This window comes from Calliphora vicina, chromosome 3, assembly GCF_958450345.1.
Source record: "Calliphora vicina chromosome 3, idCalVici1.1, whole genome shotgun sequence".
NCBI lineage: Eukaryota > Metazoa > Arthropoda > Insecta > Diptera > Calliphoridae > Calliphora > Calliphora vicina.
In genome coordinates, this window is record NC_088782.1 from 23,782,055 (window position 1) to 23,807,184 (window position 25,130).

Below are 25,130 nucleotides of genomic sequence, written 5' to 3' on the forward strand. Positions count from 1 at the left end.
GGACTTTATCCGTCATAAATGTTTAATTTATATATGTATCTACACAAATTCCGCCCAAATAAGTTTTATATATATAAAAATGGATGTCACCAAATTTTGTTACGATCGGTCCATAATTAGTCATAGCTCCCATATAGACCCGCTTCCGAAAATCACTTTAACGTGCATAAATCGCTTAAAAATGTTGGTATACTCACAAAATTCAACATAGTTAACTTTAATATAGATATAAATCACACGACCTAATTTCATGATGATCAGTCCATAATTGGTCATAGCTCCTATATAAGGCCCACTTCCGAAAATCACTCAAAAATATAAATTATTGAAATTTTAAAAAATGTTTTTTACTTAGTGTAGGGTTTTATATGGTCGGGCTTGACCGACCATACTTTCTTACTTCTTTTTTTTTAAATTTTGTATGCCCGAGATGAGTAACTTTGGGGGCAGCTCACTAACGCATTCCAGCTACAAGCCCATGTAAATACAAATCAAATCTTTATTTTAATATATATTTATATCAAAATTTAGTTTGAATTGATTATAATTGGAATAAATATTTTGAAAATCTAATTTATTCCCAATTAGATCGCATCTAAATTGGCAAAACTTTTACTGTTAATCTCTGATATACTGTAAAGGTTCACTGCCAGTCTGTTCTTTAAAAATAATTTTGTGGCAAAAATAAACATTTCATTGGTATTTAATTTACAGTTAATTGATCTTTGATATTTATTATTATAAAGACAAAAACCGCAAACTCTACACTCTTCTTTATAAATAAATAAATAATATTTCTTGTATTTATTATAATGTAAAAAATTTTATACAGTCATAAACTAGATCTCAAACAATAAACACTCTTGAAACTTACGTAAATAATTGAAAATGGATTTTCGCACTGAAATAGCATGTTTCAATGTCTATAATTCAGATTTTATACTGGAATATATATTAAAGCACTTAGATTTCAAAGAACAAGTAAAACTAGTGGCAGTGGCTAAACGATTTGGTTTCGTATTATCAGCGTTTCTCTGGCCCAAAATCTGCACCAGCATAAATCTATATAAAACGCCATATGTTAATATTATAACCAACAATAACGACCATAGAAATCGGTACAGGGACAGGGAAACGGTAACGGAAATGGATGAGGTTAAAGAAGCCAAGGTGGCCTTAAATCATAAGCAATGCAGTGATTTTTTAATTTTAAATGCCAGAAATATTGAAAAGTTAAAAGTGCATTCGGAATACTTCTACCATCAAAAGGAACTGGGCATTTCGTTTAAGAATGTGCAATTGTTTTGTAATTTAACAGAGCTAACTTACTATCGCCTGATACTGAACGATGACCAAATGCTAATGTTGTCCACAAAATGTAAGAAATTGAAAAAATTACATTTACTAGAATGCTACAATGAGTACTTGACGCCTCTTATACCGGGAGAACATTTAAATTTGGAATATATTTACGAAATGAAGCAGTTGCAGGAGTTTGTGATACATACGGACCCAACTGCCGAGGCAGTAATCAAATCCTATCATCTGCAAGAGATTTTTATAAATTTAAAGCTGAAGAAATTGATTTTGAAAAATTTCACCATAGATGACAATGATGCGGATACGGTAAAGAACATAAGAGATACCTTGGAAGTGCTGAATATGGGTTTGATATCTGTGCGCTTTTGGCCCAGTTTTATGCACTATCTCAATCATTTTCAAAAACTCAAAGAGCTGTACATCAATGTCAGCGATTGTAATACCACTTTAGATGTACAAGTTATAGATATTTTGGCCACCAAATTAAAACATTTGGTGAGATTGTCTTTGGAAAAGTGTGATTTGTGTGTGGAGGATTTTGGTGTTTTGAAAACTTTAAAACACTTGTCGCTGACCTCGTGTGGTGGCCTGACATTTGCCAATTTTCAACAGATTCTGGGCGCCTTAACCCTAAAATCATTCTCTATGATTAATACCCGCATTTATGGCGTCATAAATCATATTTATGTTTCACCCTCTCTGGAAAAGATCACCATTGATACCATTCGTTTTGCTGAAATATCACATGCCTTTCAAAAGTCCCTAAATAATTTTGAAAACTTGCACACTTTAGAATGGCTAAATGGTGACATAAATGACAATTGGATTATAGATAAATGCCCCAAATTGGAATATCTGCACATACCCAATCCATATTTATTGAGACGCATTGTTTTCACCATGAAATCTCTTAAGGAACTGACTTTCACTTCCTGCAAGGGTCTCTCATGGTGTTTCATCTTGATTTTGATACGCAATTTGACTTTGGAACGTCTGTGCCTGCAAACCAACGAAATCATTGATGATGAAAAAGAAATTCCTACGAATGCTTATGATGTAAAAACCACATTGCGAATGATCATAATACCGTGTAATATTTTTAAAATGGCTCAATCATTTTGGCTTGATCTGCTGTATCTGAATGAGGAGTTGCGTTTTTCGATTTATGGCAAACATGAAGAGCTATTGGATGGTATATTTCTGGATGAGTTGATTTGCTGTGAGAGGTTTTGCCGGAGAGTGAAGTCGATTGAGATATGTGGCTTTAAATTAGGTAAAGTATTGAATTTGAATTTTATTTATTTATTATAAACAGTAGGGGTTTTCAAACTTCTTTAAATTGCTTCATATTCATTTTCTATTAATTCGTTGACTAGTAAATCTGTATAAAAGGTATTTCTTTAAGGCCCTAATTTTGTAAATCACGTCACAAAGTGATATTTATATGGAAAGCAAAAACAGAATTTCAAAATTTTTAAAAATTTGTTTTTGTTTTATACACAAATTCTTAACAGAACAAACGCACGAAAATTCAAGCGTTGATTTGCCTTTCATAATTTGAAAATTTTGTATATAAAACAAAAATAAATTTTTGAAATTTTGTTTTTGCTTTCCATATAAATATCACTTTGGTGACATGATTTACAAAATTAGGGCCTAAGTGTTTGAGACAACCATTTTTATGATGAAGGATTTACCATATTATGTTGTTCTCGAATTTTTCATATTATAATCTGGGAATAACATATTATAACATATAATGATTAATCATAAAAGTGGTTGTTCACTGCAACCATATATATGATTGATACAATGATGTGAATCGTAAATTGACCATATTATGGTTACCACAACCATATAAATAATTACTGTGACAATAATATTGTTAAAAAACTTGTAAAATTTCTTAAATGATTACAGTAAACATGCACAGCTTATTTATTCTGTGGGTGTATCGTTTAATTTAAATAAAACAAAATGTGTGTGAGATGTTCTCAAATCGCTCGTGACATCAGCTGTGTCTGGCCAAAAGAAGTTGTTAATCATCGATCTATAGAGTTTACTGTTAACGGTCATGCCTGGCCAACATTACACAGTTGATTACGGTTACTCTGGTTTGAATGAAATTTCAAATGCGCAAAGAGAAAGTATTTTCGAGTTTAAGTTTGAAAAGGGTCCCCAAAGTAGGGTTTTTTCGTTTGTGTTCCGATTTCCAACACATTACATAGTACATAGAATCACCTCATTGAGCAGCTATCAATTATCACTTGTAGCTTAGGAGATATTCGCATTTTAAAATTGAATTTTAAAAATTTTTACTCCAGTTTTTTGATAATAGCGCAATTCATTATGGGCAATTCCACGAGAATCGATACCACGACTGAAAAACAAAAACCCTTGAAACTTTTTTCCAAGATAATTTGAATAGAAGAATATAATAATAATATGTTACTATGTGAAAGTATTTAGATCATATTACAATATTTTAAAGACAAAAATATTTTTTGGGTATGTTTTAGGCTAAAATTGCGACGAAAACTAGGCTCCCAATTATCTTGTAGTATGAAATCAATTTGACTCTGCTTGTTTTTATAACCTACACCGCCATAGTGGGGAGGGTATAATGCGTTTGTGCAGATGTTTGTAACGCCCAAAAATATTAGTCTAACACCCACCTTAAAGTATACCGATCGACTTAGAATCACTTTCAGAGTCGATTAAACGATGTCCGTCCGTCCGTCTGGTCGGCTGGCTGGCTGGCTGTCCATGTAAACCTTGTGCGCAGAGTACAGGTTGCAATTTTGAAGATATTTCGATGAAATTTGGTACATATTATTTTTTCGGCTCAAGGACCAAGCCTACTGAAACTGGCTGCAATCGGTCCATTATCTCAACTAGACCCCATACAAATGTCCTTCCGAAATTGGACTTTATCGGTCATAAATGTTTAATTTATATATGTATCTTCACAAATTCCGCTCCAAATAAGTCTTATATACACAAAATTTATGTCACCAAATTTTGTTACGATCGGTCCATAATTAGTCATAGCTGCCATATATGCCCGCTTCCGAAAATCACTTTAACGTGCATAAATCGCTTAAAAATGTTGGTATACACACAAAATTCAACATAGTAGTTAACTTTAATATAGACATAAATCACACGACCTAATTTTATGGTGATTGGTCCATAATTGGTCATAGCCCCCATATAACCCCACTTCCGAAAATCACTCAAAAATATAAATTATTGAAATTTTAAAAGAAATTTTTTTTTTTGCTCTTTTACTTAGTGTAGGGTATTATATGGTCGGGCTTGACCGACCATACTTTCTTATTTGTTTTATCTAAAATCGGAGTTAACAAAAAGTTGGACTTTTGGCCTATGAAATTGAGAAATGTATGAGCCACCGTGCGGCGTTTCATTTAATTTTCATATGAAAATCCGAGTTTTGGTTAAAAATATAAGATATCCTTCTAAACTTTGCTATTGTGATGTTTTGTCATGTTTTATTATAACAGGAATAAAATGCAAGTGAAATCCCCAGTTAGAAAGATAAAAAACCGCAAGTTTTATAAATGTATGTATTTAAAAATAAATAATTATGAATATTTTATATATTTTAAACAAATACTTATCTATACCGTTTATAAATTATTACAAATAATGAAAATATTTTATATACAGTTATAAAAGACATCTCAAGCAGTAAAGATTCATATAATCTCCTTAGTAATAGTACAAAGATAATAAAAAAAAATAAAATAAAATAAAAGAAAATGAGTTATCGCACTAAAAAAGCGTGCTTTAAGATCTATAATTCAGATAATATATTGAAATATATTTTCAAAAATTTAAATTTAAGTGAACAACTAAAATTAGTGTCAGTTTGTAAACGGTTTGAGAATATATTCACAAAAGATCTATGGCTCAAAACATACACTGACATAAATCTATATTTAACGCCAGATGTCAACATTATCACCTCCAACAACAACAGTCAACAGAACCAAACAGAGCTATTTGAAGTGTCAATGGATGAGGAGAAAAAATCCAAAGAGGCCTTATCTGATCAACAACTCTATAATTTTCTATATTTAAATGCAAAAAATTTTAAAGCGTTGAAAGTGCTCTCGGAATATTATGGAAAAAATACAGCTATTGTCTTTCAAAATATTCAAATATTCTATAATTTAACGGAGCTTACTTACTACCGTGTGATATTAAATGATAATCAAATGCTAGAGTTGTCAGCAGAATGTAAAAATTTACAAAAATTGCATTTAATAGAATGTTTTGGCAATGATTTGAAGCCACTAATACCAGGAGAGCATTTAAATTTGAAATATATTTTCCAAATAAAACAATTGGAGGAACTTGTCATACAAGCAGATCCTATAACAAATGTGGTCATGAAATCCTTTCATCTAAAAGATATTTTTTTCAATACAAAGTTAAAGAAATTGATTTTAAAAAACATTTACATATATGGCAATTGTGAATATACATCGTTGGCCACAAACCATAACATGGAAATAATGAATGTGGGCATTATAACTACAAAATTTTGGACCAACTTTTGGAATTATCTTAATAATAATTTTGTAAAACTTAAAGAGCTGTTTATTTGCGTCAGTAATTGTAATATCAAATTTGATACACAAACTGTAGAGATTTTGGCCACTAAATCTACACAATTGGAAAAATTGCATTTAGAAAAGTGTGATTTGGATGTGGAGGATTTTGGGGTTTTAAAAACTCTCAAACATTTATCATTAACCAATTGTGGTGCTCTAACGTTTACAAATTTTCAGCAGATTATGGGGGCTTTAAAACTGAAAAGCTTCTCCCTGACTAATACCCGCCTTTATGGCAATATAACTGAAATTTATGTTTCACCTTCACTGGAAAAAATCATGATTGATACCATACGTTTTGCTGAAATATCGGAAGCTTTTAAAAATTCCATAAATAATTTTGAAAATTTACACACTCTTCTATGGTACAATGGTAATATAAATGACGAGTGGATTTTACATAAATGTCCCAAATTGAAAACCTTACATATACCCAATCCAGTTTCACTGAGACGCATTGTTTTCAATCTGAAGTCTCTTAAAGAATTGACATTCACCTCCTGCAATCGTCTGTCATGGTGTTTCATTGTGACATTGATACGTATGTTGGCTTTGGAATTTTTGTACCTGCAGACCACTGAAATCATTGATGATGATAAAGTAATACCATTCAATGCCTTCGGTATAAAAACCACATTGTGTGTGATAGTTATGCCCTATAAGATTTTTAGAATGGCTCAATCATTTTGGATTGATTTATTGCTGCTGAATAGACGTTTGCGTTATACGATTTATGGCAGACATGAAGAACTGATGGATGACATATTTTTGGATGAGTTGGTGTGTGATGAAAAGTTTTGCCAGAGAGTTAGATGGATTAAGATTTGTGGTTTTGAATTGGGTAAAGTATTGTATTAATGTATCTGTAAATATTATAATGTAATGGTATTGTAAATATAAACGAAATCATTATCATCGAAACTTATTGCTTTTGGTGTCGGTAACGACTTCTCTCAATTTATATCGAGCTTTCTCAGATATCGCACTATACGAGTTGTTGTAGATGGGATCTCATCAAATGTGTTCAAGAGTAATTCAGGGGTACCGCAAGGCTTCTTTCTCCAACTTTATTTCTTATTTTTCTAAATGACCTTCAAAGTCAAACTTCCAACCCTATCTATTCTTTTGCAGATGACAGCAATATTTGCCATTCATATTCATTCAGCTATAGGCCAAGCATTTCGGAGATTGGGGCAATGAGGCAAAACATGAACGATACACTTAACCAAGATCTTGTGACAATCTCTGAATGGGGTTATGAGAACAGAGTCGATTTTAATGCACTTAAGACTCAATGTTGTATGTTAACACACAAACGCATGACAGATTATGTTGCTTCATCTGTTTCTATGGGTGGTGTAAATATTAAGGAATCAGACGCTCTCGATGTTCTAGGCATGAGAATTCAGTGTGATGTTTTTCACGTGTTTCGAAAGAAGCATTCAAGTGCCTCGGTTTTCTAAGACGGTGTAAGAAATACTTCACTTCATCTGATCTCCTTACTATTTACACCAATTATATCCGACCTAAAATGAAATACAATTCTCATATATGGGCCGGTGCTACGAAGTCTATTTTGGAGTTAATCAACCGCGTACAGGAGAGGGCGAAGGAGCTTATCGGTGACAGTAGGCTACCCAACTCTATTGATTCTCTGGAGCATTGTCGCAATGTGATTTGTGTTTCACTGTTCTATCGATACTACAATGGAATGTGTTCTGATGTATCCATTACCCATTTTCCTAGTTCCAACACAATGCAGTAGGGGTTATCCCCTGAGTGCTGGTCCGAGCAAAAAAAAAAATAACTTATATGTCGTTTTCAAGGGTACATACCTGTGTAACATCAATGTTTTGCTTCGTAAAATGTCGAATCTTGTCCCAACAAAGCGTCATATGCGGGAAGTTTTGCTTTACTTCTATAATTTGAAAAAGTGCCGCTGAAGCACACCGATTGCTCAGCAAAGCTTATGAAGAATCAGTTTTAACGAACAAGCGATGTTTTGTTCGGTTCAGAAGTGATGATTTTGACACGGAAGACAAAGATCGCCCTGGCCAGCCAAACAAGTTTGAAGACCAAGAATTGGAGCCATTACTTGTCTAACTCAACAAGAGCTGGCACAATCATTGCAAGCTACACAAGCAGAAAATTTCAAAACGTTTGCGAGCAGCAGGATTCACCCAGAAGCAGGGAAATTGGGTACCATACGAATTGAAGCCTATGATCTCTGTACCGAACGCAACTGATTCGTTTGAAACGAGCATTGGCCGAAAAACGCAATACCTGTTAAAAAGTATTTAGAATGAACTGGTTGGGAAGAATTACTTCTCCCCCATTATAGTCGAGACCTTTTGTTTCGATCGATGCTGAACGTTCTCTCTGATATAGGCTTCACTTTGGAACAGAGTATCCGATATTGGCTTGATTCGTTCATGGCCTCAAAAGACGAGCAGTTCTTTTGGCTCGGAATCCATTTGTTGCCAGTGAGATGGGTACAAATATTTTAAAATAAATGCTGAAAATTTTAAAAAATCCAACATTTTCAAGTCATACAATCAAATCATGTTACAATCTTTTGTTCTACTAAAATACATATGGGGCATTTCATGTCAAGTGAAGCAACTTTTGAAATCGATAACTTCCGATCGGTATGAATTTGCACCAAGGTTAGTTCTATTGGATAGTAATTCAGACACAATTTTTCAACAAGATCGGTCGAGAACTCTCTGAGTTAGAGGGGGTCAAAGTTTTACATTTTGGTCAAGCAGGTGTTTTTTCTTATCCATGTAACTTATTACCTATTGTTCTTAGCAAAATGTGTCCCAAATAGTTTAGATAGCTCTTTCTTCAATCTTTCGAAAAAAAATTTATAAAAAAAAATAAAAAAAATTTAATATTTTTTCGAAATCAAAAACTTTTTTGACTTCTTTTTAAAATGGGCCCTTTTTTTCTTTAAATAAAGCTTAGATATTTTCCTTGAACAACTATTTGGTCGCTTAGTGGGATGCGAGTGGGATATCTATCAAAACCAACATTAGTTTAAAGAATTTGTGTACCAAGCTTTAACAAATTTTGAACGGTTAAAGGTCCTTAAGACCTATTTATAAGTTTTAAAAAGTACACAAAATGTCCTATCTGTTGAAATAAAATTTGGCTACTAAGTATTTTCATTGAATTTTGAGCTGAATACTGACTATTTAATTTAATATTAAAAATAAGTTTTATGTAGATTTTTAGACCACTCTCTGTCATTTCATTGTTATACTTTTAATTTTTTTTTTTTAATAAATACATTTTAATTTCTTTTAATTTTATTTGCATTTTTGTATATTTCCTTACAGATTGCCTTGATTTGCAGGATAATTTCAACAATGCCTTACATCAAGTAAATAAATACACAAGTCATTATAGATTTAAAAAAACAAATTTTACCTTGGAAATGTAGAATTTTATTAAAGGAAATAATATTGATATTCAACAACTTGGGAACTAACTATCTTTATAAATTTTGAATTTCATCAGATATCACAAACAAATTGACATTGGATCTTCCGATTTTGCTTATATTCGGTAAACCCATATCCCTTCTAGTCCTTTGGATATTTGCATTTTAATTTTTTCTAATTTTGAAAAAACTGGCGATTTCAATTCGAGTACACACAGAAAACAGATTCGTGATAGCAACCGAATTTGTTGCCAATCGAATGATTCGGTCGTACATATAGAATTTTTCGGTTTTATCAACAGAAAGTCAGTTGATAAAGAAGAATTTCAGTTGAAGAAACCAATCTTTGGTTACTCCTTCTAAAATTCGGTCACTAAGGCAGAATCATTCGATTGGCAAAAAATTCGGTTGCTATCACAAATCTGTTTTCTCTGTGTAAAAATCAGTTTTTCGAAATTTAAAAAAATGGAATTGTCCAAACGACTCGAAAGGGTATGTGTTTAACGAATATAGTCAAAATCTGAGGACCCTCTTAAATAAATACTATTAAGTAATACTCGTGTCAATAAAATCTCTCAAATTATAAGCATGAATATTGTTTTATCTCAAACTAAGGCTAGACTTACTAAAATATGAAATCAAACCAGAAGCCTAAAAAGGCAAACACGAAGGATAATTCTCAAATGTTTGAGAATGCTTGAGAATATTGAAAATATAATACAAAATAATGAATTTCTCAATACTGTTTTTTTAAATATCTTCAATATGATTTAGATTTGATATCAAATTAAAAAAAAACTATAAATTTTAAAAATTCTTTTTTTACATATTTAGTTCCACCATACTTACTTTGATTTGAAAGTAATAAAACACTTAAATAATTACACAGTGATACAAAAGTGAATGAAAAAAAATATGCAGAGGTTCTCATGTTACAAATGAAACTTGATGGAGTCCATAGACTCTATGGCATAGAGTAAGAAAATACTACACTTGCTGTTGCTATTTATATACACAGTGCCATCTCTTAGTAGTTTCATGAAATATCTAACGGACAAAACTAGAATGTTATATTTCTAGAGCTTTTAGCAGCTTTAACAGTTAATGTTGTTATATTTATAAGCAATGTTAATAACAGCGTGTTATCAACATTGTTGATGCAACAGAATTGCTATATGAGAACCCCTAGATATTTTTGGTGTAGCACAGTGTTATTATTATCAATTTTTCATGTTCAGTTTTAAAACACACAAATATTTTTCAGTTTTTATTTTTTTTTTCTTTAGTCTTTAATGTATCAAGTAATTATTCTTTTTGTTTAATTGTAACAATTTGTTGTTATTTAGTATTTTATTTTTAGTTCTTGCGGTTTTGATTGTTTGTATTTTTTGCTTTTCAGTTGTTTTTTTTTAATATTTTTTTGATTCTTTTTTTTTTTGTTTTGTATTGTATAGAAATAAACACATATAAAATTTTCACATTTATAATTTACAAACATTTATAATAAGTTGTGTTTTTTTAGGTTTTTTCTTGTTTAAATCGTTTTTAAATTTAATTGTTTTATTTATATTTTTAGTTTAGTTTTTTTTTATTAATTTCTTACATTTACAAAGTAGTTACTCATAAGTACATTGCTTTTATTTTTAATTGTTGTTATTTGTTGTTTTGTATTTCTTTTTTTATTATTTATTTATAATTTCTTTTGTAAATCTTAAAATAGTTAACAACATTTATGCTAAAAACAGATAAACTAACAATAAATACTTACATATAAATTATGAATGATTTGAAGGTGTTTTTTTTTATAAAAATTAATAAGACAAGGAGATTTTGTTAACAAGACCAGGATCAGGAGATCATATTACAAATTTATATGATGATAATAAAGGTGAAACTAATCCCATTTTGTTTTCCTGCTAAAATGTTGCCCTTTTTCTGCCCTTTGCCTACAAAATTGAATTTTTGGTACTTTAACAGATATCTATTGCAGAAAAATTTGTTATCAAATGATACCAACACTAAATTGCCTTCCAATAATAAACAATTTAAATCAACAAAAATTTTCGAATTTAAAAAACTTAACGAAACTTTTTTTTCTAAACCAAATTTTTAGAAAGAAAATTGTTTTCATATTCATAAAGTAATTACCATAGATTATTTAAATAAAAAAAAATTTTGAAATTTTTGGAATTTAAAAAACTTAACGAAACTTTATTTTCTAAACCAAAAGCCTAGAAAGAAAATTGTTTTCATATTCATAAAGAATTTATCAAGAACTGTTTAAGTCAGGAAAAATTTTAAAATTTTTGGAATCTAAAAAACTTAACGAAACTTTATTTTCTAAACCCAAAGCCTAGAAAGAAAATTGTTTTCATATTCATAAAGCATTTATCAAGAGCTATTTAAATCAAGAAAAAATTTTAAATTTTTGAAATTTAAAATACTTAACGAAACTTTATTTTCTAAACCAAAAGCCTAGAAAGAAAATTGTTTTCATATTCATAATGCATTTATCGAAAACTATTTAAATCAAGAAAAATTTTCAAATTTTTGGAGTTTGAAAAACTTAACGAAACTTTTTTTTCTAAACTAAAATTATTTGAATAAAACTTTTGGTATATTCTTTTAGCATTTATCAGCAATCACTGAAATCAAGAAAAAAATTTAAATTTTTAGAATTTAAAAAACTTAACAAAACTTTAATTTTTAAACCAAAGGTCTAAAAAGAGTTAACAAAGAACTATTTAAACTTGGAAAAATTTAGAAATTTTTAGAATTTAAAAAACTTAACGAAACTTTATTTTCTAAACGAAAGGCATTTAAATGAAACATTCGCTATATTCTTTTAGTATTTATTAGCAACTATTTAAGTTAATAAAAATTTTGAAATTTTTGAAATTTGAGAAATTTAACGAAACTTTTTATTCTAAACTAAAATTATTTGAATACAACTTTTGCTATATTCTTTTAGTATTTATCAGCAATTACTGAAATCAAGAAAAAATTTTAAATTTTTAGAATTTAAAAAACTTAACGATACTTTATTTTCTAAACCAAAGGAACTTAAAAAAAACTTTTACTGTATTCTGTTAGCATTTATCAGCAAACATAGAAACCAAGAATATGTTTCAAAATTTTCGAATTTAAAAAACTTAATAAAGAAAAAAAGTTTTCATTTAATTCACAGTTAACCAACTATTTAAACCTGGAAAATTTTTTTAAAAAAAACTTAACGAAACTTTATTTTCTAAACGAAAGGCATTTAAATGAAACATTCGCTATATTTTTTAGTGTTTATTAGAAACTATTCAAATTAATAAAAAAATTTTAATTTTTGGAGTTTAAAAAACTTAACGAAATTTTAATTTTTAAAATAAAATCCTAAAAAGAAAAATGTTTTCATATTCATTTATCATTAACTAAAAACGATTTAAATCCATAAAAAATTTTAAAATTGTGGATTTTAAAAAACTTAACGAATTCTTTTAGCATTTCTTAGCAACTATTTAAAAACGAGAACAATTCTGGAATTTTTTGAATTTGAAAAACTTAACGAAACTTTTTTTTCTAAACTAAAAGCAAAGTACGGAAGTCCCTTGACAGTTGATAGCGGCCGTATTGTTGTAGCGTCATCTGCTCCCTAATTAATTTGCCACGTAAAAAACATAAGGTAGACATGTTATATATCAATAGATAGGGAATTTTGTCTAGAAAAATATATATAACTTTTTATAATAAAAAAATTCATGGAATACTTTTTTGAAAAATATGACTAAAGAAGCTTTTTATTGAGTTTTTGTGAAGATAAAAATGTTTCAAATTTAAATTAAATTTTTATTTATGAATATTTTTTAATGAAATTATTCAGTTATATAGATTTTTCTATTAAAAATTTGAATCCCGCAATTCCCAAAAATGTTTTGAAAAATCCCAAAAATGGAATTTTTAATTTTTTGGCTATAATATCCATAGCAAGGTGGGAGTTATCGGAACCATTTGCAAAATAATTAAGAAAATATTGGGCCATCTAAACTGGGTTACTATATTCTGATATCGTCTATGCGATTTGAGAGTTTTTGGCCTAAAGTTGAATTTCTTATAAAAACTAGTCATTGGATGGGCCTGGTCCCATCGGTATCAAAATTTTTAAATTTGTTTTTCATTGAAAATATTTTATGTAAAGATAGCTTTGTAAAAGGTATAAATTCCTTACACATCTTCTTAGAATTTTTTTAGATAACTTAAAAAGAAAAAAAGTATTTTTTTTCCAAAGAAAGTACTGTTTTTAAATTCAAATGCATATAATTTTGGAGGCAGTCAAGATTTTTAAACTTTGCTTTGTTTGAGATATACATATATTTGTTGTTAGGCCAATGAAAGAAAAAGGGAGAAAATCGGAAAATATTAGTACACGTTGTTATCAAAAAACTGGAGTAGGCTGGGTAAAAATGTTGAAAATTTTATTTTAAAATGCGTATATCTCCTAAGCTTTAAGAGATAATTGATAGCTACTCGGCGAGGAGAATATATGTGGAGTCGCAGAACAAAAGGTACTTTTGTGAAAATTTAAAAATTTTGGGAAATTGATATTTTCTAGAACCCAACCCAAATATTATAAAAATACCAAAAAATCAATTTTTAAAAAAATTCGAAAAAGTACCTTTTGTTCTGAGGCTCCTCATATACATACATATATGTAATATTTTGAAAGCGAAACACAAACGAAGAAATATGATCGTTTTAAAAATATCGTTTTAACATACCCGAGGTGTCCTACTTTGGGGATGTACCCATGAGGTCTAAGTTCAAAACTTAAAGGCCCAACTGTAATGTGCATAAGCTAGCTTAAGTTAATGTCAAAACCGAACGAAAATACTGTCAAATGCTTAAGAAAATCCGAAGAAACTTTTAGGTGGCCATAATATACTTATGTGCATTTAAAACAATTTAGCCCCATTTGCACATTTATGTGCAACACGTAATTAAAAAAATACGTATTTCTTATTATTTTATGAAAATAAATTAATTTTCTTCATCCTTTTCATTTTTTCTTTATTTTCTTTGTATATAATAAACAAACTTACGGAATGTGCGACCAGCTTCGCTCTTTGCTTAAGCAAATAAAATTTGACGAAACTTGACAAAACTCTCTTAAGTACATTATAGTTTGTCACATACGTTTTATATGTATTCGAACAGTTGCTTAAGCTGACTTAAACTAGTGTATGCATATTATAGTTGAGCCTTAAACTCGACTACACTTCCTCTTGGCGCATTCAAATCGGACTAAGCGTTTACAAGTTACATATTTACATATTTACAAATTTTGAAATTTGTATTTTCAAATGCGCAGACTATAAAATATTTGTTAAAGTCCTATCGGGCTTTAGGAATGTATTAGAATTAATTCTAAATACAACAAATAAATTTAGCATATCTCACCGCTCCTGTTATTCGGATCAACCAATTAGAAATAGCAGATTTATTTCCAAAATATTCCTGTAGAGATTCATATTGGAAACCCTGATCTCTTTGTCTTTATATCCCTTGACATTTTAGCTTCTAAAATTAATAAATATGAGATGTTTGAATATGAGTTTTAGCATGAGTTAATTAATAATTTATTAGAATTAAGATTAAGATATCTTGTCTTAATAAATCTTACAGTAAACTTAGTTAAAGGAACAAGTAATTAATTAATCTAAACACAAACTAAATATAATTGATCACATTTTAATAACCGCTACAAAAGAAAATAAGGAAAGTAAGATGAACAAAAAATACACTTATTATTACAAACTACCGAACTTTAATGTTTATATCTAAAGAAAAACATACATAAATTAAGTACTCAGTTTACATTAATTTCATTTCACCTAAATACTTACTAATTAAATAAACCAATGCAGCTACTAAATACAAAAGTTTACAAATTATTTGAAACAAAAAAATAAAAGAAAATTGAAAACAAATTACCCACTAATATTGTAATAATATTTAATTCTAACATTAATGTATTTTTATTTTTTTTTTTCTTTACTTCTACACATCAACAACTTTAAGATGTAAAGTAATTCCGTTTAATTGATTTGTAATTAGCGGCTTAAATTCTACTTCACATTCTAAACTAAATCCTTGTTTTCATTTAGAGACATCTCCTTCCTACTATCCGCCTCGATCTGTAATACTGTAACATCGGGTGGCTTTGACTCTTCATTCTCTGCACTCGTTCCTGTTGCCGTTTGTTCCAGTATTCTCTCTGGTATTGAGAATGAACTTAATTTACGCTCAGCCAGTGCAGTTTCACTGTCTGCCTTCAGCAGTGTCGAACGTCTTTCATTGATGACCTGTTCGGAATCATAGAAATCATTACAGTGCTGTAATACCCGATGTTCGGAACGTATATAGAATATGGAATCATCATGCTCTGAGGTTTTATGGCTTTTGGGACGATCATAAGTACGCGAGGAATTGCTGCGTTGAAGATTTTTGTAACGTTCGTGATTAGTGGTTTTGATGGTGGGTTTGTTAAAATCAAGTATGGCAGAATTCTCCATGAGAGGCAAAGAGTCGGGGCGGGGTTTTTTCAATATACCAGACCGGCTGGGTGATTTCATTTCCGGGATGGTGGATTTTTGTATTAGTGGCGGTGTTGTTGGTGGTGGAGGATCTACTGGATTAATAATGGTTGCGGATGTTAACGATCGAGGGGAGTCGGTGTGGGAGATTTGGAAGTTGTCATCCATTAGCTCAATTGCTTCTTCGGGTAGACAGGGTTCTAGGCTTGACTGACCCGATAGTTGTCGTATGGCGGCGGGTGGCTCAGAACATACTGAGAGTTGACTGCTGTAAAAAGGTAATGCAGGGAGAGCAAAGGCAAAGTGAGGTAATATTTTTGATGGTGCCATGTTATAGTTTGAAATTATGTAGTTTAATTAAGAGAGAAAATGTTTTGCACTGGATTTGTTTCATAGTCTAGCTTTTTTTCAGATTGCAAATAAGATAAAACCATAAAAAATGTCTTCACTCCGTAAAATGGAATACAACTAGCATGTATGGCCCTTCGAAGTGTATTTTGGTGTTACTCGACCGCTTACAGGAGAGGGCGAAGATGCTTATCGGTGACAGTAGGGTAACCAGCTTGTGTTTCACTGTTCTACCGATACTACAATGGCATAAACGTTCTCCGGCAAGGGCTCATCCACAACGCATTAAAGGGAAAATTCGTTCTTTAGCCGTAGAGTCCGTATGTGGAATATGCTTCCTACTGTCACTTTCAATATAGGCAAATTCAAATCAAATATCTATATTTTTCTCCCATAACATATTTTCCCAGTTCCAACACAATGCATTGCATAAATAAGGGTCATCCCCTGAGTGCTGGTCCAAGATGCATCGGTTCCTTTGCACCTAGTGTTAGTCGTCAAGGGGTCCTAATGTAATCAATCTTGTATTAAATCTTCATTGATCTTGACTTGGAAAGGGCACATTAACATATGCTGATGATGTTATTTAATGGTAAATATCCAAATAATCAGTTGTGGTCTTATCATTAATCCTCACGAAATTTAGATGGTTATATTCGCAAGCAGAATAATGTAAAACTTCAGATACCCTAATCTTGGGGGAACATTTATAATGCAGTCAAAAAAAACCAACGTTTCTAGGTATGATTTCCGATTATAACTTTAATTGGACTCCTAATCATGAGAGCATTAGAAGTTAGTATAATATGTGGCAACCACATATAGAATGTAAGCCAGTTTTGGGAACATTATATTTTAAGCTGGAGGGTCAGAAAAAGACAGGGATAACCGTGTTCAAAAAGTCAAGCAAACGTTCAAAAGATTAAAGTCCATCTGGTTGCAGTCTTTTCATTCTCAACTTTTAAAATTAACAATCTTTAATACAAATGTCATATCGACTTTCCTTTACGGTTGTAAGAAGAATTGCAGTTGAGGATTTTAATAATTTTTTGGTCTCGAGATATCTTAAATAACAAGCTTTTGGATGTTCCAGATCAACAAAAATGGAGAATTGGCCACACTCTCAGAAAACCATGGAACGATGTCAAAAGAAATGTCATAAAGAGGAAGCCGCAACTCAGCTGGATTATAGGTTGCCGGTAATACTTGGAGACCTAGGGTTAGGCAATAGAGAATAGAGGTTCTAAGTACCGAGTTAATGTGTAGAATACTGGAAATCGATTTGTTGCACATCTAAATCAAAGAATATGCTATTATAACTCAATTAAGTTTGAGACAACATGATCAACTCAATAACATAATATCCGGGCAGGCGTCTTCTATATGTCAATTAAAGAAGAAGAAAGACTACCAGCCATGACTATTCCTCTATCATTTACTAGACGCAGAGCTATAAGATTTATATAGCCTACTTAAAATGGCTCGTCTATTAAGTTTTAGAATGAAGCAAAATACCTTGGAGTTACGCTCTAGAGGGCCTCACTTGGAGTAGTCATTTCTCCAACACTACCAACAAAGCTATTAGGAAAATATATGCCCGCCAGCGTCTATTTTTGGTAGAACGTGGAAGTTAAAACCAAAGATGATTTACTGTTCTATAATAAGACCAATACTAACATATGCCTCCTTAGTTTGCAGGAATAAATTGGTAGACTCATCTGTGTCTATCGACTCATCCGTGTTTTTATTATCTTCCTAACTACCCACCTAATCTTTGGGACATCTGGGTATAGCCGGGATTATGGTGATCTGGTTGGGCACATGTGGATTCTAGGAATCTTTAAGAATGATCCTAGTATTGCAGTACTTTGGTGTTACGCAGAAACATTAGAGTCCTTATTACCTGTAATGGATTAGTGGTGAAACCAAACTTGGTAGCATGATAATGTCGATTACCGATTGGTTCCAAACAGGTCAATGAGGTCACAAGACCAATGGATACAGACAGGAGATTAAGGGAGCATCAGGATATTTGTTATGTCAGATAACCAGACGGCACTTATCTTCATATAAGATGTTACAACTTTAAATAAACTCGGTGAGCAATATGATCTGATATTATTCTGGCTACTTGATCATGAGGGCCACTCGGAACCGATTACTTGGACTTTAATTGGACCTGAACCTTTCATTGATATCCCGCGGGAAACTCTATATAAAGAGTTCGATCTTGGGTTCAATCGGAAATTGAGCGTCGTTGGGTAACTTATGTGGACCTACTAGACTGCCCAAAATTAGATCCCAAAAGTAGCTATCACTCGGAAAGAGTGATTGGAAAATACTGGATTGCTGGATTATTTGGCGGACATTGTGGTCTTAGATACCACCAGTTTACTTTAGGCCATGTTGGGACAAAACTGTGCTGATTTTGTTAGTTGCACGATGCACGATTTGACTTCTGAGCAAAGCGAAATGGTTCGGAATGGCATAAATAGCCCCTGGTGATGTTTTTTTTTTTAGAATAATTGGATTCATACGTAGCCTGATCCTATTATGATGAAGCAAAGGGCTGCACAAAAACCTCACTATTAATAATAATAAATAACTTAGAGAACACAAACACTGAGACTCAAGGACAATGTGAGATTATCAAAAGTATTCCGCCAAGAAACTTGAAAAATCCTTGAATTATAATATTGAAGCTGCTGAAGTATTCACCGACGTTTCAAAGGAAGAAAATGGCAGTTGGCTGTAAAGTTGAGTTTGCTGTAAGATGTTAGGGAATACTCATAGCTCTAGATTTAGGAACTTTTCCAGCATTTTCCAAGTAGACATATTTGCAGCATCTGAAGCAGCTGTCCTGATATAAATGCACTTTTTAATAGAAAAATAAAATCAAGGGTAGTGGTCGCAGAATGCTATAAGTTTTCAATGAACATTAGAAAAATACTATTGGGACAGAACGGATCTTGAAGTAGAAATCGGTTTTGAGTTTATTAGCTAGACCTTGACTTTGTATATAAGGGTTAAATTCAGACAGAGATATGTACAGAACATAATTATGGCCCTTAATCCTTTTCTAATAAAGATAAAATTGAATAGTCGACCTTTTGTTTCAACTAAAAAACCCTAGTAGTTATCATTGGGGAACATAATAATCTTTGATATTTCCTAATGAAGATTCGACTGTGCGCAGATGATATTTCAATATGGTGTGGTGAGCAAAAGGAGAACGCTCTTCACTTCCTTTGTCTATACTCTGCATTATCTGGCAGTCTTTGGCTATATCCCCTTTCAGAATCAAGGATCTTGAGTGATCCTGTTATTAACCTAATCTATTATTTACTAGGAAACCTGATAGAGACAGTTTATAGGCAAGACATTAAACTTTAAACCACCTCAAAACTTACCGAAATTCCTTTTCGACTGAAGGTGTTGTCGATGGACCTGAGCTGTAACGTTTGGGTGAACGTAATATTGATTTGGGCATTACTTCAGGACTGTGTAAATCTACTTGTATACGTCTGGAATCTATGCTAGAAGCACGACTGGCTATAGAAGCACAACGGGCCGTCCAGCGGCCACTATACGAAGAATCCGACATGGTAGAACATCTATAATGAAAGTCAAGCAAATGAAATATTCTCACTACAAAATGGATAACATAAAACCACAAAGCAATACAATTATTTTATGAAATAACAACTAAACAATTTAGAGTTAATTTAGGAGTAACTACAATACTTCCATGTACTACGACTAATTGTGTAAACCAATTGATTTTGTTTTTTTTTTTTTGCAATATTAATTTTTGTACCAAAATCTCACCTTCGATTTCCCAAGGGACTGGATGACAGTTTATCGCGATCTTCCTCTTGTTCTATGGGCTTTTGGCGCGCCAAAACATGTCGCTTGGCGGTATCCGAACGTCTTGTACGTTCTGCTACGCGATCTCTCTGTTGTTGCTGCTTATCGGCCACCAACCGACAACTTTCATCGAAGGAGGCAGCATGCCAATGCAATTTGTTGCTGCTACTTGGCGGCTGCAGCAGGGTACAGGTGGCAGAGGTTACACTCTCCCGTGTAGTTCTTTGAATTAAACTATTACTAATACGTGTACCACGATTTTTGATCTGACGATTACTAATATCGGTAATGGTGGCATTGTTGATGGTGTTGGATGTTGTGGTTGTTGTTGAGGAACGATGATTGGCGTGATGATGATGGTGATGATTGTTGTGGTGGTGGTGATGATGTCGATGGTGGTTGCGATGTCGTTTGGGTTCCAGCAACAGCAGGGGTTTGTGATTCGGCGAAAGTAAATGTGATAAATTAGTGGAATATGCGAGGGGATGTGTGGCATGGTGAGTGGAGAGATTTGGCACAGAACCAGTGTAGGTGAGACGTCGTAGTTGTGGTGAAAAGCGAGCAGATGCACTAATTCATTTTTAAAATGTTCAATTTTTTGTTTTTTTTTTTTGGTTTGATTTGATTTCAATTTTTTTTTAGTTTACAAGCATGATTGATAGTTAGAGTTTTTGTATTTTTAATTGTCACAAGATGCATTTGTTTTATATACAGTTTAGGAAAAGTGTAAATAATTTACAAAGTTAATGAGATACTTTTTATAACAAACATAAATACAGTTTTATTTTTGTAAAATAAGAAAAGCAAATTTCAAGCAAATAGATTTTAGTTTTTAGATTTTTTTTTGGAAATTGAAAGAATTTTATGAATTTTGAAAGCTAAGGGTTTAGTGTTTACATATATTTTGGATACATACCTGAGAGATTTAGAAAATTTGACTAATTCAGCAGTTAAGGCTTCTCGATCTAAGGGCATGGTTGTGGCTTGAGGTACTTCTGCGGCTGGTGATGAACGAAAAACACCGAACTGTTGATCCCAGCGGGTATTTTGAAATTGCATGCCTGGAATATGCAAATTTTTTTATAGTGAATTTTTAATTAACTGAGATTTATTTTAGTTAGATTTTAATAAGCTTGAAGCAGCTCATTATTTATTTTTCATTATTTTCTTAACATTAATCTTGAATTTTATACTTTTATTTCAATTCCATTGAATTATTTTTTAAATTTAACTTTTAACGTTTATTTTTGAATTTAACGGATTTTACCAAATACAACTCTGTCAATTCATTAATATTACTCTTTTATACAACTCTGTTTATGCATTCTGATTGTTACTTATTATTTACAACTGTGTATTAGAAAATAGTATATAAGCAGCGCCAGTTACATGAATAAAATCACTTTTAGCCTTCAATGAATCTAGATTAAATTACCGGACGGGTTGAAAATTACTTGAAGTTATTAAAGTCACTTTGCTCTGCCTTCAATGAGTTAACAGCTTTGACTAGTATTAAATTACCGGACGGGTTGAAAATTAGTTGAAGCTAGTAAGGAAAAGTAGTCTAAGTTAAAATCTTTTGAGTGTTTATCTACTGCCAGTTTTGTTCAAATGAACATTTATAATCTTAGAAACATGATTATTTCAAGCTTGGTTAACGATTCGAAAGGTTTAAAACATAACAATATCGGCATGTGGATGTTTTTCGTTCTCATGTAATTTTAATTTAAAATTGTTGATGTCTAAAACTTACCTATGGCTCTTCTTTGTGACGCTGAACTACTTTGATTACTGCGCACTGTCATCTTACTGCCAGCACCAGCTCTTAAACGAGCTGGCACAACTTTGGCAGCCGAATCACGTGCCTCAAATGTCATGACACAGGAAGCGACCACAATGAAACCACCAAAACCCATCACAATGGGTCCCACATATGAAAAATTATTCAGATGGAAACCCTTGAGATCATTTTTAACACGTACAGTGGCATTGCCACGTATTTCGGAGCCAATTGACAAGTGGTCGGCATAATAACCTAAAAAAAACAAGAAAAATAACAAAGAAAGAAAATGAGAAATAAAGGAAAGAAATTAAATAAATTATGAAAATCAGCTTAAGAAAATATTAAATTACATGAAGCATTAAAAATACATATTATTAAACATTAATAACAAGTATAAAGCAGGAATTATTAAAAAAATATCAAATTACAAATATCATTAAAGGCATTAAGGCATTAAGATTTTAAACAAACAAATTAATCTATAAATAAATATTGCATACATTTTCAAACAGATGTCCTTTAATTTATTTAAATTATTACAATATGTTTTGCACTCACCCAATGTTGCCATTCCTGCGCCCACCACTAGCAGCGTAACGCCCAATATCAAGGCACGACATGCATGCCACAGACATTTTGAGGACATTTTGCCGCGCACCACCTGAACATTCCATGTTGCACCCGAGGCCGGATGAGCTCGACGCAAATTACCCAACGAATGTTTGCGGCGTACGGTGGTCACACCACCACCAGCTCGACGTGCTGGCATTACATTGGCCGGTATGGGCTGTTGTATACCAAAGGAAATTTACTCTGATTTTAACACTTGTTTACTCTACGTAAGTGTTTTGGCTGACTGTTTACACTACAAACATTTATACACATAAATTCATCAATTTTATATTTGTGCTGAAATGAAGTTAAGAAAAAAACAAACAAAAAAATAGTAGATTGAAGAAAATGTGCATAAAATGCAAAATAATGAGAGAAAATGCATTAAATTAATGGCATCATGTTGAGAACTATTTTTGTTTTCTTTTGAAATTTAATCTAGTTGACATTTAATGAATGCCACAGTTTCTAGTTGCTGGCTTTCTCTCTTGTAATTAGGATTCCTATGACAGTAATGGGGATTAGGATGAAATGCATATTAGAAGGAAATTAGAGATGAAAATGGAGCAAACTTTACTTTAAGAAATTTAATTAAAAATCTAGGAAATTTTTTTTTTATATGTATCATTATTTCCAAAGAAATTAATTTTAAAAGCAGCTAACTGGCATTTTACTAAATAATAACAAGCCCACAATCAAAAAAGATTGTAGCACATCAAAATATATGTCGCAGACCCACATTAGTATAAATATTCTGGGTTCCTTAGTATAAATATTCTGATTCAAAGATGATTTAGCTATAATCGTCCGTCCGTAGGCCCGTCTGTCTGTTGAAAAGCTTTGTTTGGTATTGAAAATGAGCAATATCGGTCCATGATTTCAAATGTCCTCCCGAATAATATTTGCGCAGTCATAAATATGGGGCAATCCTGATAAAATTTTAAAAGAACTTGTTCTAAGTACTCTGAAATTATACTGTAAGGTAGAAAATCGAGCAACATTTGTCCTTAGTCCCCATACAATGTCTCCTCCAGAAAATGACTTGAACATTCATAATTGAATCGTTTATTTCAAAATCCAGTCAAGCAACAAAATATTGATTTTAAAATAAATCAAAGAAAACTTCCTAGCAACATAAAAATTACTTTTGCAAAATTGATATTTTTTCTTATGAAAGTTATCCATTTGTAACTGTTTAATAAAAATAAAACTTGATTGGTTTCTGGAACAAACAACCATCACTATTGTAAATTTCATACGAAATATTCTAATATTATTAGGAACTTTAAAAGTAGGATGACAAATGAACTTTTTAAAGATTTTGGCATCATATTCATATTTGTTATGAAATAACTATTCATCATCATAAGCTCGTTCTACAGTGCATTCTTTTTCCGTTGTAGGCCATTGAAAAATAAAGCTTGTAAGTCTTTTATTTTTTTTCACATATATGAAAAAATTTATTTGGGCATAGTACAAGCGCGGATACACGATGGAAAATAAGAAATTTCCTCCCCAAAAGTAATATTTTTCGAACAAAATATTCAAATTTTTATATACAAAACTGGAAAAATATTATAGAAATTATTCTATTTTCCCCTCCCAAGCCGTTGAGCTAGAACCGCGCATGGCCTAGTATTAAATAGTATAAAATCAGTCAAGCGCTGTCATTTGACTGCTTTCTGCACTAAACACACATTTATCGGCTTAAATTCACCATAATAGGGGCAGTATTTAATTTTTTGGTTGCATTAAACGATACATTTACCTTTAGAAAACAAAACGTTCAATAAATAATTTTTGGATTTTTTGTTGCTTGACTGGTTTTTTTAAATAAACGATTCAATTGTCTTATAATAATTAATATCGTGATGAAATTGGACATAAACCAGTTTTGTATGAAACTAAATCTTTCTAACAACTTTTGTGAGGATCTGTCCATAATTGACCCTACAGCCCATATACGAGTATTAGAAACAAATTTGATTGTCACTTATTGATGGTGGGTATTAGGGTGTTCAAAAAACCGGCAAATTTTAAAAAACCGGTTTCCGGTTTAACCGAAAAAAATGTGTTTTTGAAAAACCCGGTTTCGATTAGTTCCTTTCAAAAAAACGGTTTCGGTTTTTATCTTCAAAAAACCGGTTTTTATTAAATATGAAAAAGGTCTCCTTAAATTTATTTTTATTTGTGGATGCTTATAGGAAATGAGTTAAGAATTGTGTACTAAATCTTCCGAAATTTAGCATTATCGAAGGCTCTATTAAGGCTCTATCTTTATGCAATTATTTTATATGTTTTATGAAATATTGTCAAATGGTATAATTTTGTATAAAATAAATCAATTGCCCAATTCACAACTGGTGTTGTAGCGTTGTATCGTTGTATGTCGTAATTTTTTTTATTAATGTTTTGTTTCGAAAAATTTGTTTGAAAAATATTTACGACATACAACGCTACAACACTACAACATCAATTGTGAATTGGGCAAATATTTTAAAAAATGGTATTAAAGTCTTTCGTAAATATGTTTGAAT

At 31.5% G+C, this 25,130-nt stretch overlaps 2 protein-coding genes across 2 annotated transcripts; one reads left to right on the forward strand and one right to left on the reverse strand.

Annotated features, from left to right (window-relative positions):
* Nucleotides 1–1,077: 1,077 nt before the first annotated feature.
* On the forward strand, nucleotides 1,078–10,060 carry LOC135954403 (uncharacterized). Its single transcript, XM_065504569.1, has 2 exons — nucleotides 1,078–2,593; nucleotides 9,302–10,060. Exons 1-2 carry the CDS (start codon nucleotides 1,147–1,149, stop codon nucleotides 9,403–9,405), a joined length of 1,551 nt encoding a protein of 516 aa, XP_065360641.1. The 5' UTR covers nucleotides 1,078–1,146; the 3' UTR covers nucleotides 9,406–10,060.
* Nucleotides 10,061–15,527: 5,467 nt separating this feature from the next.
* LOC135955353 (uncharacterized) lies at nucleotides 15,528–22,772 on the reverse strand. Its single transcript, XM_065505705.1, has 6 exons — nucleotides 22,540–22,772; nucleotides 21,952–22,233; nucleotides 21,115–21,259; nucleotides 20,160–20,768; nucleotides 19,742–19,945; nucleotides 15,528–16,251 (listed from the first exon to the last, which is right to left on the reverse strand). The coding sequence occupies exons 1-6, from the start codon at nucleotides 22,748–22,750 to the stop codon at nucleotides 15,528–15,530; spliced, it is 2,175 nt and encodes a 724-aa protein (XP_065361777.1). The 5' UTR covers nucleotides 22,751–22,772.
* Nucleotides 22,773–25,130: the final 2,358 nt, after the last annotated feature.